Source organism: Balaenoptera physalus (genome assembly GCF_965194825.1).
Source record: "Balaenoptera physalus genome assembly, chromosome: Y".
NCBI classification, from domain to species: Eukaryota; Metazoa; Chordata; class Mammalia; order Artiodactyla; family Balaenopteridae; genus Balaenoptera; species Balaenoptera physalus.
In genome coordinates, this window is record NC_138904.1 from 9,992,064 (window position 1) to 10,004,315 (window position 12,252).

Consider the following 12,252-nt stretch of genomic DNA (forward strand, 5'->3'; position numbering starts at 1 on the left):
AGAATTTAAGAGGCATCAAGAGTGACAGGGCTTCCATAGGAGGTAGAGAGCGTGTAGGTTGGTGTTGGGAAATACCTGGAGGAGGAGGAATTTGGGTGGGCTTTGAAAGATGGGTGAGGTTTACACATGGAATGAGGTAGAGTATTACAGGCATGAAGAGAGAAATAAATCTGGAGTGGACACAATCAGTTGGGGAGAAAAAAAGTATACCAGTCCACTGTAGCCAGGGTAGAGCAATGAGGTTGAGAAAAGCTGTACAGAGCAACGTGGGACTACGTTTTTGATACTGGTACTTGATCCCTGTAGATGAGAAACATTAAGGCTTTTGAGCAGAATAGTGAGATGATGAAAAATGTTCTAAGATGATGTTAATATGTTGCAAGTACTGTTAAATAAAAACACATCTGTGACTGAAGACCCTCTTACCCCCAACCTTCGGTGCCCAAATTGAATATATTTAGATTAAATGTCCAAAAGCCAGCATAACCTCACTTATGGCGAGGCAGAGGAATTGCTTTTATTATTAATAGGAAAAATGTCCTATTAGAGAACTATCAACAGTATTCATCCTGCTTATTGCAGTGGACATGTCTTGTGCCACACTAGGTTAGTCTTCCAGCCCCAGGTCTATGGAACAACTGAAGCCACTGCTGTTGGGAGCACAGGGAAGTTTTCCAGAAGTTCCTCTATAGAGGCTGTAAAGAGGTTTGCTGTAAAAATGGGTGGTTTTGGAACTGGCATCCATGAGTTGTCTCCGAGGGGCCTTCTAAGTTCATCGGGTTCATCCTCCCACTCTGGCACTACTAGTGGTCTTCCAGCCTCCCCGTAACACACGTCTAGTGATCGGGGGCAGGGGGTGGTGTCACTTCACAAGGCAGCCTGATAGTTCTTTAATTGTTACAAAGTTCTCAATTATATTGACCCAAATGTCTTTCCATGTAACCTCAAAGGAGCAGCCCTAGGCTTGGCCTCTGGAACAGTTTGGAGTAAGTCTGTCTAGTTCAGAGCTAGCAAATACTTGGCGCTCCCATAGGCACTGCCCTCTCCCAAACCCGTAGCAGATGTGGGTAACTGATCACAGCAGCCTTTCCCCCTGACCACCCTTAGTCTCAGAATCTCTCTCAGCACCAGTTCCTGGCCTTCACTGCTAGTTGATTAGAATGGGCTCACGGGAAAAAAACCCATTTGCCGTCCCTAGTCAAATCCCTTCCCATTAGACAGCATCGTATTTAAAGAGTGCACCATAGCCCACTGTCCCCGCAAAAAACGTCTCCCCCCGCCCCCGGTTTGTCTCAGTTCCTTCAGTAGCTTCTGTCTGCTTTCCCTAGCCTAGATGCCTCCCCCCTCCCAGCACACACAGCTCAGAGTTAATGATTTTAAAATGTGATTCCCAGAACTGAGCATGTCCCCCAGAGACGGTATTATTAGTGATGAGGACATCATCTTCTCTTTGTGCAGCCTAGACTTGCATTCGCTCTTTCGACCGCTGTATCAGATTGCCGCCTCCGATTTAGCTGGCAGTGAATGAAAACGGGTTCTCACAGATGAGCGCTCTTACACTAGGTCTCCCACATCCTATTGTTGTGCGGCTGATTTAAGCCCAAGTACAGGACTTTATTCCAAATCCTTTTACATTCTGTCCTGCTCATGTCACCTGTTTCTCCTAGCCATGGAGATCTTTTGAATCCTAACTTTAGCCTTCTAATAAATTAGGTGCCCTTGGCATGTTATCTTTGGGTGTGGTAAATTGGCTTCATCTCGGTTACTGATGCAAACCTTGAGCTGGACTAGGTTAAGGTCAACCTCAAAGGCTCCCTCGAGACCCCATGCTGTCGACTGACATGGAGCACTTTAACATTCCCGTCAGCCCTGCACTGTCCCTCCTTCAGCAGAGAACGAGCACTTCCTGGGCCCTGGCACTGCCGTGGCTCTGGGGGTACCACAGGCTGTCATCCAGGCTACAGGTCTCCCCTGGGTTCTTAGGCAGAGAACCACAGGACTTCAGAAAGTGACTCACCGTCTCCGTATTTCCCTTCCTCAAGAGCGAGTGTAGGTCTGACATAACTTGTTCTCCTAGAACGAGCGAGTGAGTCGTAACCCACTCTTTTTGTCTAGGGATTCACATTAAATGACTTAGTTTGTCTTAAAAGCTCCCAGCATGGTGTCTGACTGAAGACAGGCATTTAATACCTATTTCTGTTGGTGTTTTAATCTCTTCGGAAGTACTCAGACTGGGAGGCAAGCCTCTCTGTTTCTCAAAGTTGGAGTAACAGTTACTGGCTCTTTTCTGTTCCTGTGATTTCTCAAACGTCACTGACCAGTAGTTATACCGTCAGTTGTCAACCCAACTGTTTCTTTAACATACTTGTCTTGGGGTTCACAGCCTGCCTCACCTAACTGCTTCCGCACTTGCCGTGTGAGAATCATTCTTTGAGAAAACTCAAGTTCAGCACACCTGTGTCCCGTGTTATTTATGTACCTGGTGCCTCAACTAATTGACCTTTCTCCCTTGCTTTCTCCTGTGGTAACCTGAAAGCCTTCCACACATTTCAGCTTGTTTTGGGCTTTTGCCCTTCTAATGCTAGCCTCACAGGTTTCTGGTCCCATTTTTACGTTCATTACTAGTTAGTGCCCTCCTTCTTACATCCTGTACACGGTCTTTTCAGTGAAATCCAGAGCTCCTTGTTCATTTCTTTAGTTACCTCTCTCAAAAGCAGCTCAAGACGCTCTAGCCACCACAAACAGCTGTTTTCACCACAGATGGGAGTCCTGGCTCCCCTCCCTTCAGCCGACAAGTCCTGCCCTTACAAGGGAGGATTTCTTCATTGGTACTTTAACAACTATGGCAACTTCTCACAAACGTGCTGTTCATCACCCAGACACAGCACTCATCAATCAGGCCCCTGAGGCCCCGAGGGCCTCGGCACTGGAACTTTCAGAAGGTTCTCCTCCTTGTTGAGGAGAGTTAATCCCCCCAACGCCTCTCTTTCCTGCATTCCCTCTCCTAGATTCCAGCACCATCCCCCGCGCCCCACACACACACTGCCCAAACGACGGCCCCCTCCTCACAGGTCCTTTGGGCAAGGGTGGGGGGAAGGGCTGTTAGCGGTAGGGGACACTTGCTGGAAAAACCCAGCCCCAGCCGCTGTTCTCTTCCATACTCTCATTCCCCCACTGCTCCGAGTGGCTTCACCTCCACGCACCATGCCCCCCCCCCCCGCTTGCCACAGGGCTCTAAAACGCGTGTCCCACGGAAAATAAACTCATTTTGTCCCCAGTCTCTATAGAATGCACCTTCTACCTTTATTGCTGACACTTCCTGGAGTACTTCCTTTTTTCTTATACCTGCAGATTTTTTCAGCTTTGACATGTGTTAGTTTCCTACTGTGGCCACAACACATTACCACAAATTTACTGGCTTAAAACGACACAAATTTATCATCTTACAGTTCTGTAGCATACACGTCCAACACGGGTCTCACTGGGCTGAAATCCCCTCTGGAGGCTCTCAGGAAGAATCTGTTTCTTTGTCCTTTCCAGCTTCTAGAGGCCGCCCGCATTCCTTGGCGCACGACGCCTTCCTCCACCTTCAAAGCCAGCAATGTTGTATCTCCGTGGAGATCCTTCCACAGCCACGCTTCCCCTGCACTTTCCTCTGGGGCTGCCCTCTGCCACTTTTAAAGATGCTTGTAATTACATTGGGCCCACCTGAGTAGCCCAGGATCCTCGCCCCATCTGAAGATCAGCTGATGAGCAGCCTTAGTTCTATCTGCAGCTTTAATGCCCTTTGCCATGTATTGAATAGATTAACGTTCACAGGTTTCCCGAGATTAGGATGTGGACATCTTGGTGGGGCTCGGGGGAGCTATTCTGGCTACCACCACACGTTCAAAACTGACCTGTTCATTTTCATCCGTCTTCCTTCCCTTTCTTATTTCCGTTCTCAGTGAACAGGTTCATCATCTTGATATTCTGCTTGATCACCTCAGCCAGACATTTTGGAAACATGCTCGATTCTTCCCGCGGCTCCCCAGTTTAATCCATTGCCAAGCCCTGTGTGACTGCCTCCATACCTCGAGACCTTGGAGACACCTGAAGGGCCCCTATTTTAGGTGATGGAAAAATTGAGCAGGTGTAGATCATCTCCATCCTCGCAGAAAGTTCCCTTATCAGCATGGAATTCTAGAGCGTGTCTCACCTCTACTCACCACCTAGGCAGAGAAGCCCCAAGTATTAAATGACTGTGGACATTCCCTTCCTGAGACAAAATGGTTATGTTCTCCTGTGGCTTCCTTTTCTTCCACTACACCTTTCAGCTTTTCCTTGTCAGAATGGAATCGAGAGTTGCATACCTTCTTCAGCTGTGTGTGAAATCACACGATTGGCAGCTCTGGTTCTGCGTAGCTGAGCAGTTTGTGATCGACCCTTTATGCGGTATTTCCTGCAGTTGCCTTTCTGTTTATCCTCACGCTGTTTTTAGGATGTGCTTGTCTCCCAGACACGGGTCTCCACATAGGGTTGAGTGGGTTTGGGGGAAGGCGGGGAGGAGGGTAATCTTCCTTGTACATATATTGTCTCTTGCTGCTTCTAAATGTGTGTAGGGGGAGAAGTATCTTCCTTACAGTACTTTTTTTTCCCCCCTGCTGCTGCTTAAATGTTTGTGCTGAAGAAAGTAAGCCCTTCCCTTGGCAAACTCCAACTATGAAACCTATTCCAGCAAGAATGAATGATGTCATTGTTTACTTGGTTAAAATTTCAGGCTCCCATCCCTCTTCCCCTCACTTGTGCTTGAGAATTACTGCCAATTCTCCTGGTTTTGCAGAGCTTTTGTATCATTCCTGCCTGCCTTTGTTGTCCAGTTTTACCGTTTGGGTCTTTTTCTCATCTTTCCCCTTTTTCTGTAAAGGGCCAGACAGTCTCTGTGGCGACCACCCCACTCTGTCATTGTAGGGCAGGAGCAGCCTTAGATGGTAGTGAGAGGACGGACCAGGCCAGATTGGGCCCGCAGGCCGTAGTGTGCCAACCGCTGCCCCAAATAACCTTTTAAATCTGACTCACTTCATCATGCCACGAGTCTCCTATCTTCCTTTTCTTCCAGTCACGGCCTTCCAATTCCAGAGTGAAAGGGGCCAGCCATGCCGTGATTTCCTCTACAAAATGTTGTACTCATCAGGAAATACATTTCCAAGGTCTTCAGATGTTGTTGCGTGGAAGTCCCAGTGAGGCTCGATGGGCCCTGGGTTCGGACACACCTTACTGTACGTTCCCAGTGAAGCAGATCCCCGCCCCAGGAGGAGGCCTTCCTAGGCCCCATGTCTCCAAGTGCCTGCACTCATGTAGCTAGAGCTAGACGTGAACCTAGCTTGTTCTGATTCCAAAGACCTTGTACAAAAAATACATACATAAATGCATCTGCCCATCTGTCCATCCATCCATCCAGATTTCAATTGTGGTAAATGCCCCAGAATCACTGATTTCTCCACCCCCCCCCCCACTTTCTCTGTCTTATTCCTGTAGCAAACCTATTAACCCTCGTTCCAGGACCTCTTAATGACTCAGAATGTCTTCCTTTTGGATTATGACCACTTCCGTCTCTTCTAGAGTACAAAACTGTTTCTTCCTCTCTCATAAATGGTGTTTGAAGAGGCATATAACAGGCTCTTTTATGTGCATAGCCCCTTGAGGTGGGAATACAAGTACCACACAGCCTGTAGCTGACCGCTCCAGGAGCTCTCCTTTCTGTAAAGGACATGCGCTAGAGTGGTTCTTAGCTTCCTTGGAAGCGTCCGTCCTGAAAATTTCCAAGGCAAGTCAGGTATTTCCTAATCAGCACCCAGGTGTTAGCGCCAATGCTGACTGATCTAGTCCAAGTTTAAGCCAGCTTACCCTAAATGTTCCACACTTTCGGATCATGAGAATGTTGTTCTTATGATTTCATATTAGAGGTCTTCCAGTTTCCCTATGAAAATGTAGTAGTGGATTCTCCAGGACATATCACAGATAAAGAATTTGTATCATCCAAAAGCCATGTATCTACAGTGGCATGCTGGAAAGCATGCCGAGCTTAGGGGCCACCTCCTCTACAATTCAGGTTTAAGTTAAAAAAAAAAAAAAAATGGAGTTCGTCACTTCCTGGTTTTTGGTTTTCAGTATTGAGTACTAAAAATATGTGTTATTTTCATTTAATTGGAGCTATATATTGAAGACAATGTCTGGAAGCTTCTACTTTGTCATTGTTGGTCACCATGATAATCCAGTTTTTGAAATGGAGTTTTTGCCAGCTGGAAAAGCAGAATCCAAAGTGCGTATGGAAACTTAAAAAATTGTTCTATTGCTGTAACGATAATGGTGTGATGTGATTTTAGAACTGCAAGAGATCTGGACAGATGAGGTAACTACGAACCCAGCACAACTAAATGAGGGTTGCTCTGCAGTCCCTCAGGTTGATAGAAGCCAGCCAGGAGTATCCTCTGAATTGTTCGTGCTCTAATTCAGCACACACTTAGCACGCACTAGCAGATGCCCTGGGTCTCCCCTCCCTGGTCATCAGTTCCCTGTGTCACCCCCTGTGAAGGCGGCTCCTTGAGCACATAGAAACATAGCTCACCTGCAGTGGGTCTGCAGGAGCACGTGGTGCTGCCCTGAAATGCCAGGAAAGTCCCTTCTGTCCCCGTGAATCACCTTTTTCAGCAGGACACACGTACTAGATCCACTTACCCCGGGAGGGTTAAAAGAGACCCCGACTTACACGTCCTCCTGCTGCCCGAGACGGCGGCCTTTTTCGGCGACCCCCATGTGGCACCCACTGGCCGCGTGGTGCCCTCGTGCTCTCCTCTCCAGTGACGCCACCCAACCTTCTTGTCAAGAGTGGTTCCCGAAAAACAAGCTTCAAGAACATGTTGCCACCGAGAGTAAACAGAGCCATAGAGTCTTGGGATGAGCGTAGCTGGTCCCTTCCATCTCCCTGTACAAGTGCATATTCCAAATAAATTGCCGACAGGTTATACTATGTTTCTCCCAACCTCCAAAAATAGGCTTGAATGTCCCTTAAGACCGGAACTGATGTTTGAAATTAGATGTGATGTGTAATGTCCAGTGTAAGACGCTTTTCAGCTATTCAGATCTTGCCACTAAAATATGACAGAAATCCAAGGTACTACCTACTGTAGCAGGTGTTGTTGCTACGTTACTTTCCCACATTCACGTGAGCACACTGTTCGTTAACACTTGGATGTGAGGCGTCCCTGCAGCAGCAGTTGCTCTGTGTGGTACGCGGCTGCTTACAGTTTTTCTCTCACTCCGGTGGCCTTGTGGTAGGCAAAGCAGTGCATGTAAAAATAGTGTCGCGTGACTGCATCTTCTTTCTCCTGCTACCACTCACCTCCGTAAACCATTTCTACAGTTTTCTTCTAACGTCTCAAGACTGATCATCAGTGTCAGGGAAAGCACTACTGCGAGCCAGACAATACACGTCCACTCCTCTGAGGGTTAAATTGGCTCCGTCACGGTGCCGTGGGGGAAGTGTAAACGTGCTTTAGCTACGCAAGGGCTCCCAGGGCAACTCGGCCGCCCAGGCACGGGAACAGCCTCCTCAGCAAGGAAGTCATGTTCGTTTCCTAGGGCCGCCGTCACAGAGTACCCGGAACTGCGTGCCTTAGAACAACAGAAACGTCTTGTCTCACAGCTGGGGAGCCCTGAAGTCTGAGACCAAGCTGTCGGCAGGGCCGTGCCCGTCCAGAGGAGCTAGGGAAGGTCTGTTCCAGACCTTTCTCCCAGCTTCTGGCAGTTCTCGGCTTGTGGCAGCAGAACTGCAGTCCTCACGTGCCAGTCTCCCTAGGTGCGCGACTGTCTCCAGATTTCCCCCTTTTATAAATACATCCGTCATTGGATTAGGGACCCATTCAACTGCAGCATGACCTCATGGTAACTAATTACATCTGCAACGACCCTCTTTCCAAATACAGCCACGTTCTAAGGTACTGAGGGTTAGGACTGCAACACAGGGATTGGGGGAGGAGGCACAAATTCAACCTGTAACAGAGGTGTTCTTTGAAAAATGCATTTTGAAAGTAAGAATTCTACAGGAGTGAGACTGCATTCCAGGTTGTGAATTCCTTCTCCACATTCTGCTGGGACAGTCCCACCTTCTTCAGTTAGGCCTTTACAGTCCATGAAAAGGACACCCCCGGCTTTGACAGGACCACCTGGCACTGTCGGCACAGGGGATACGCAGCTGGGGCTGAGCCTGGCCACCTGCCACTCCCAGGTCCCTGCCATGTGAGCTCCCTGTACCTCAAGACCCTGTGCCAGGCTGTCTCCACTGCTCACTGGGTGTCACCGCACATGAAGCCCCGCCTCCTACCCCCAGCCCCAGCCTACCTTGTTTTTTCCTGTCTTCCTCCTCTAAAAAGATGCAAGCTTCTTGAAATCAGGATCTAAGCTGAGGGGAAGGGAGGAATGGTGAGGGGGAAGAAAAACAAAAAAAAAAGCAGGATCTTTTTTTTTAATGTAGTATCCTTTTTTTCACATGCTTAAATGGTTACAGAACTTGGTAACTTCCTTCTTGCAAAATTTTAAAAATATAATTTCTTGGACACATTTCATTTACTAAGGAATTGGCTGTTTCTATTTATTGAACTTTCGAAACCAGATTATAAAATAGAAAATAATGTGAAAGCACTGAAGACCTCTGTAAATCTCATGACAATAATCGAAGTAAAAGCAGAAAGCTTCCCCCCACCCCACCGAAAGCTGTGTCTAGAATTTGCAGAGTGAAGTGTGGCTGTTCTTGACGCTGTAAGGAAATGTTAATCTGGTGCTGCTCGCTGCCACCTAGGACGATCACCGCCATCTGAACCAGTTCATAGCTCACGCGGCTCTCGACCTCGTAGATGAGAACATGTGGCTGTCAAACAACATGTACTTGAAGACGGTGGACAAGTTCAATGAGTGGTTCGTTTCAGCATTCGTCACTGCGGGTCATATCCTTACCTGTTTAATAAAGAGCTCTAACAAAGGGTTGGGGTAACAGACTAGACCAAGGTGGGACCTAAATGCCAGGTTCTGAGTCTGTGGACTGCAAAATATTAGGTAAACATTGCCACTTACGGGGCTTTTATTTTTTTAGGGGGAAAAAACACTCACCTTTTGTTTAACAGATAATGTTAAAACCAAGTCTCATATATAAAGTTAAGGTTTATCTGAACCATATCAATGGTGATTTTATTTTGTAGTTATTTTCTAACTTAAAAAGATTATGTTCTCTTCAAGATAAAACTAACCTAACTTTGAACCCAGTGTACAGATTCACCTTTTCCATCGCAAAATACACTGCATGTGACTCATTTGAAGAATATTGTATCGACTGATCGCTTTTCAGTTTTCATTTCTAAAGAAGATTATACCTTAATTATTTCACATATGAGATTTACTATGCTGCATGACATCAGGCAAGAAGACGGGATAAAGAACTTCTTTACTGATGTCTATGATTTATATATAAAGGTATGGTATGTTCTGTACCTTGTAAAATCTGGTTATAAAAGAGATTCCAACTTTTGAGGCAGCCCCCTTAGACCGCACAGCTCTCCTCTCAGCAGAGCTCTCCTCCAGCAGGACGGTTCCCGGCAGCTCCCTCACCAGGCAGGTCTCTACCACCAGCTTACCACGTAGGCAGGACAACAAGTCGTAGTTATTTTTAAATCGGTTTCATTCTCCCCCTTTTGGTGCATATAGTTGATTTTATGAGGGAACCCTAAAGCGAGAGACAGAAGCAGTCTGTATGAGGGAAGTTGCTTCATAATTTTAATGTAAAATGTTTTCCATCTACTTAACAAGTAAGTTACAGTGCAATGAATGTAGATCATAAACAGGAAGTGATTCATGTATTATCAAAGTCACTCAAGGAGAAAGGGGCCACGCGCATGTCTTGATACTCATTTGGAAAAAATGAAATAGTAATAAGATGTGAGTGGTTAAACTGCAGTGCTGACAGTATATTCTTAATAATTTAAACCTTCTCTATTTGGACAAGGTTTTTTGCATATCAGCACAGTTAACAATCAATATTCCTAGTCAGAAGTAGCAAGTAAGAATATTTAGCCCTCTTATAAAGATGGACAACATCAAGTGATTAAGGTGTAAAAGTTGGTAACTCCTTTCCTCATTTGTGATTCCATCCAGTACTAATTTCCCCTCACACATACTATCATATACTCATTACATTATCTGAGAAACTGATCACTCACCTTGTGTTAAAGGAGAGTATTAAAAACCTGATTGTTAAAAACTACCGCACAAGAGTAACTTTTAAAAGCAGTGTGGGATAACCTTTCCTTCACTCTGAGCATATCAGATTTTTCATGTGTTTTGTATAGCCAAAGGGCCTACCGGATGAATCCACATCTTGATAATGAACGTTGAATGTAGTTGTATTTCACACACAGGGTGGATCCCGGGAGTTGGCTTTGCTCACACAGGCAGCACTTACCATACGTGCCACCATGGGTTCTGCCACAGGTACTTCCCTTCAACACCAAGACAGAAATTTCCTTAAGGGGCTGTTAATATTTAACAGTGGAACATCTTCATTGAAACTTAAAAATGTGGTCTTCAGACTTTGCTTTGAATGTCTTTAATGACTTAATTTAAAACTTTAAAAGATTTTCCTTTTAGAGACTTATGATGTCAGCCTTTTAACTTTTACAAGCTCACCTTAATACTTTCTTCTCTTCTAGTTTGGAATGAATCCATTTTATGAACCCAATTCTCCTATTCGATCAAGCGCATTTGACAGAAAAGTTCAGTTTCTTGGGAAGAAACACCTTTTAAGCTGAATGCAAAAAATTCGGACGTAAACAGTGTCACTACAATGGGGTGTACTCAGGAATGTGTACATTGTAAGTAACTTGATTAAACAGCATGGAAAAGTTTTAGTTGTAGTCTCAATTTATCTAAACCTAATGAAATCGCTTTTATATTTAAAAATAGTATATTCAGTTTCTTATGATTATCAACAGATTGATACTTGCTTGTGAACAGTGTTATTTATGAAGAGCTCTTTATCAGTAAGCTTGAAATATTTTTATTTTAAAAATTGAGAATAAGCTTTTGACTTTCCTCATTCAGATAGCTTGATCTTGTTTTAACAATCCAGAACCAAATGTCATTGTCAAGATTTGGTAGGCAGATTTAAAACCAAAAGCTTCTGCAGTAGGGAATGAAGTTGATAGCACATACATGGGTTCATCTATACATCGAGAGATGTTATGAAAACGTATAGGTAGTATACATAGAAGTAGTATATGTACACTAAGAAGCCAAGAAGCCACAGCAGACAGCTTTGCAGTGCCAAATGCCACAGGCCTGCCCCTGTCAGAGACTGGAACAGTGATCCTGCTGTAATACTAGAATCCTGGATCCATGTTTGTAAAGTGGGAGGCTAGGACCAAAGTGACAGGTTATGTTCTTATGTCTCCTTTCCCTCAGACAGTAAACTGAAGATTAAGTGAACCCGTTGCTAGCTGTACTAGTAAAAAGTTGTAAGGCAGTTTTAGAATTGTAAACAAAGAAAAGCTTGCATCACATTAACACTTGCGCTCTTGGCCATTTAGGCTGTATACCGGAGGGGGCAGGAGTAGTCTCTTTTTTGTACTGTAACAGCGTGGGATCTTACAGTAAACCAGTAAATGTCCATTGAAAAGCAAGTTATAATAACTGCGTATTTTCTGTGCTAATTGTGAGCACTTGAAGAATTTTGTTCCATTCTGAATAACCTGAGCAATTAATTCTAAGTTTGGTCCTGTATCTTTGTATGAAGTTGCTAGCATAATTTTTTACCGTATTTATTTGATTTCCTAAACAAAGATGTTTGTCCAAGATTGTGGAAGTTTAATATCGATTTTTTTTATTCTTTTTTTTTTGGCCACCCTGCGCGGCTTACGGGATCTTAGTTCCCCGACCGGGGATCAAACACGGGTCCGGGCAGTGAAAGCGCCGAGCCCTAACCACTGGACCACCAGGAGATTCCCAATGTTGAATTTTTAAAGTGCTGCTCACCCCACCACTACTACTACCATTTTAGTCCTGTTTCCCCTAATGAAAGTCTGCATGTTAACATATATCGTAACTCATTTTCCAGGATTCAAATCGCCTCAAACTTAGGTGCCAGAGCTTTGGGAGCAGAAAAAGATACTCAGCTAGAAATCCAGGCGTAATGTCCGCCATGCTCACTGGAGAGACCCACACATGTAC

The 12,252-nt window shown here is 45.2% G+C and overlaps 1 protein-coding gene across 1 annotated transcript; it reads left to right on the forward strand.

Moving 5' to 3' along the window:
• The first annotated feature begins 6,168 nt into the window (after window positions 1-6,168).
• Window positions 6,169-11,879, forward strand: LOC309653387 (trafficking protein particle complex subunit 2-like). The gene is made up of 5 exons (XM_082448009.1): window positions 6,169-6,301; window positions 8,837-9,024; window positions 9,128-9,149; window positions 9,298-9,504; window positions 10,737-11,879. The coding sequence occupies exons 1-5, from the start codon at window positions 6,209-6,211 to the stop codon at window positions 10,833-10,835; spliced, it is 609 nt and encodes a 202-aa protein (XP_082304135.1). The 5' UTR covers window positions 6,169-6,208; the 3' UTR covers window positions 10,836-11,879.
• Window positions 11,880-12,252: the final 373 nt, after the last annotated feature.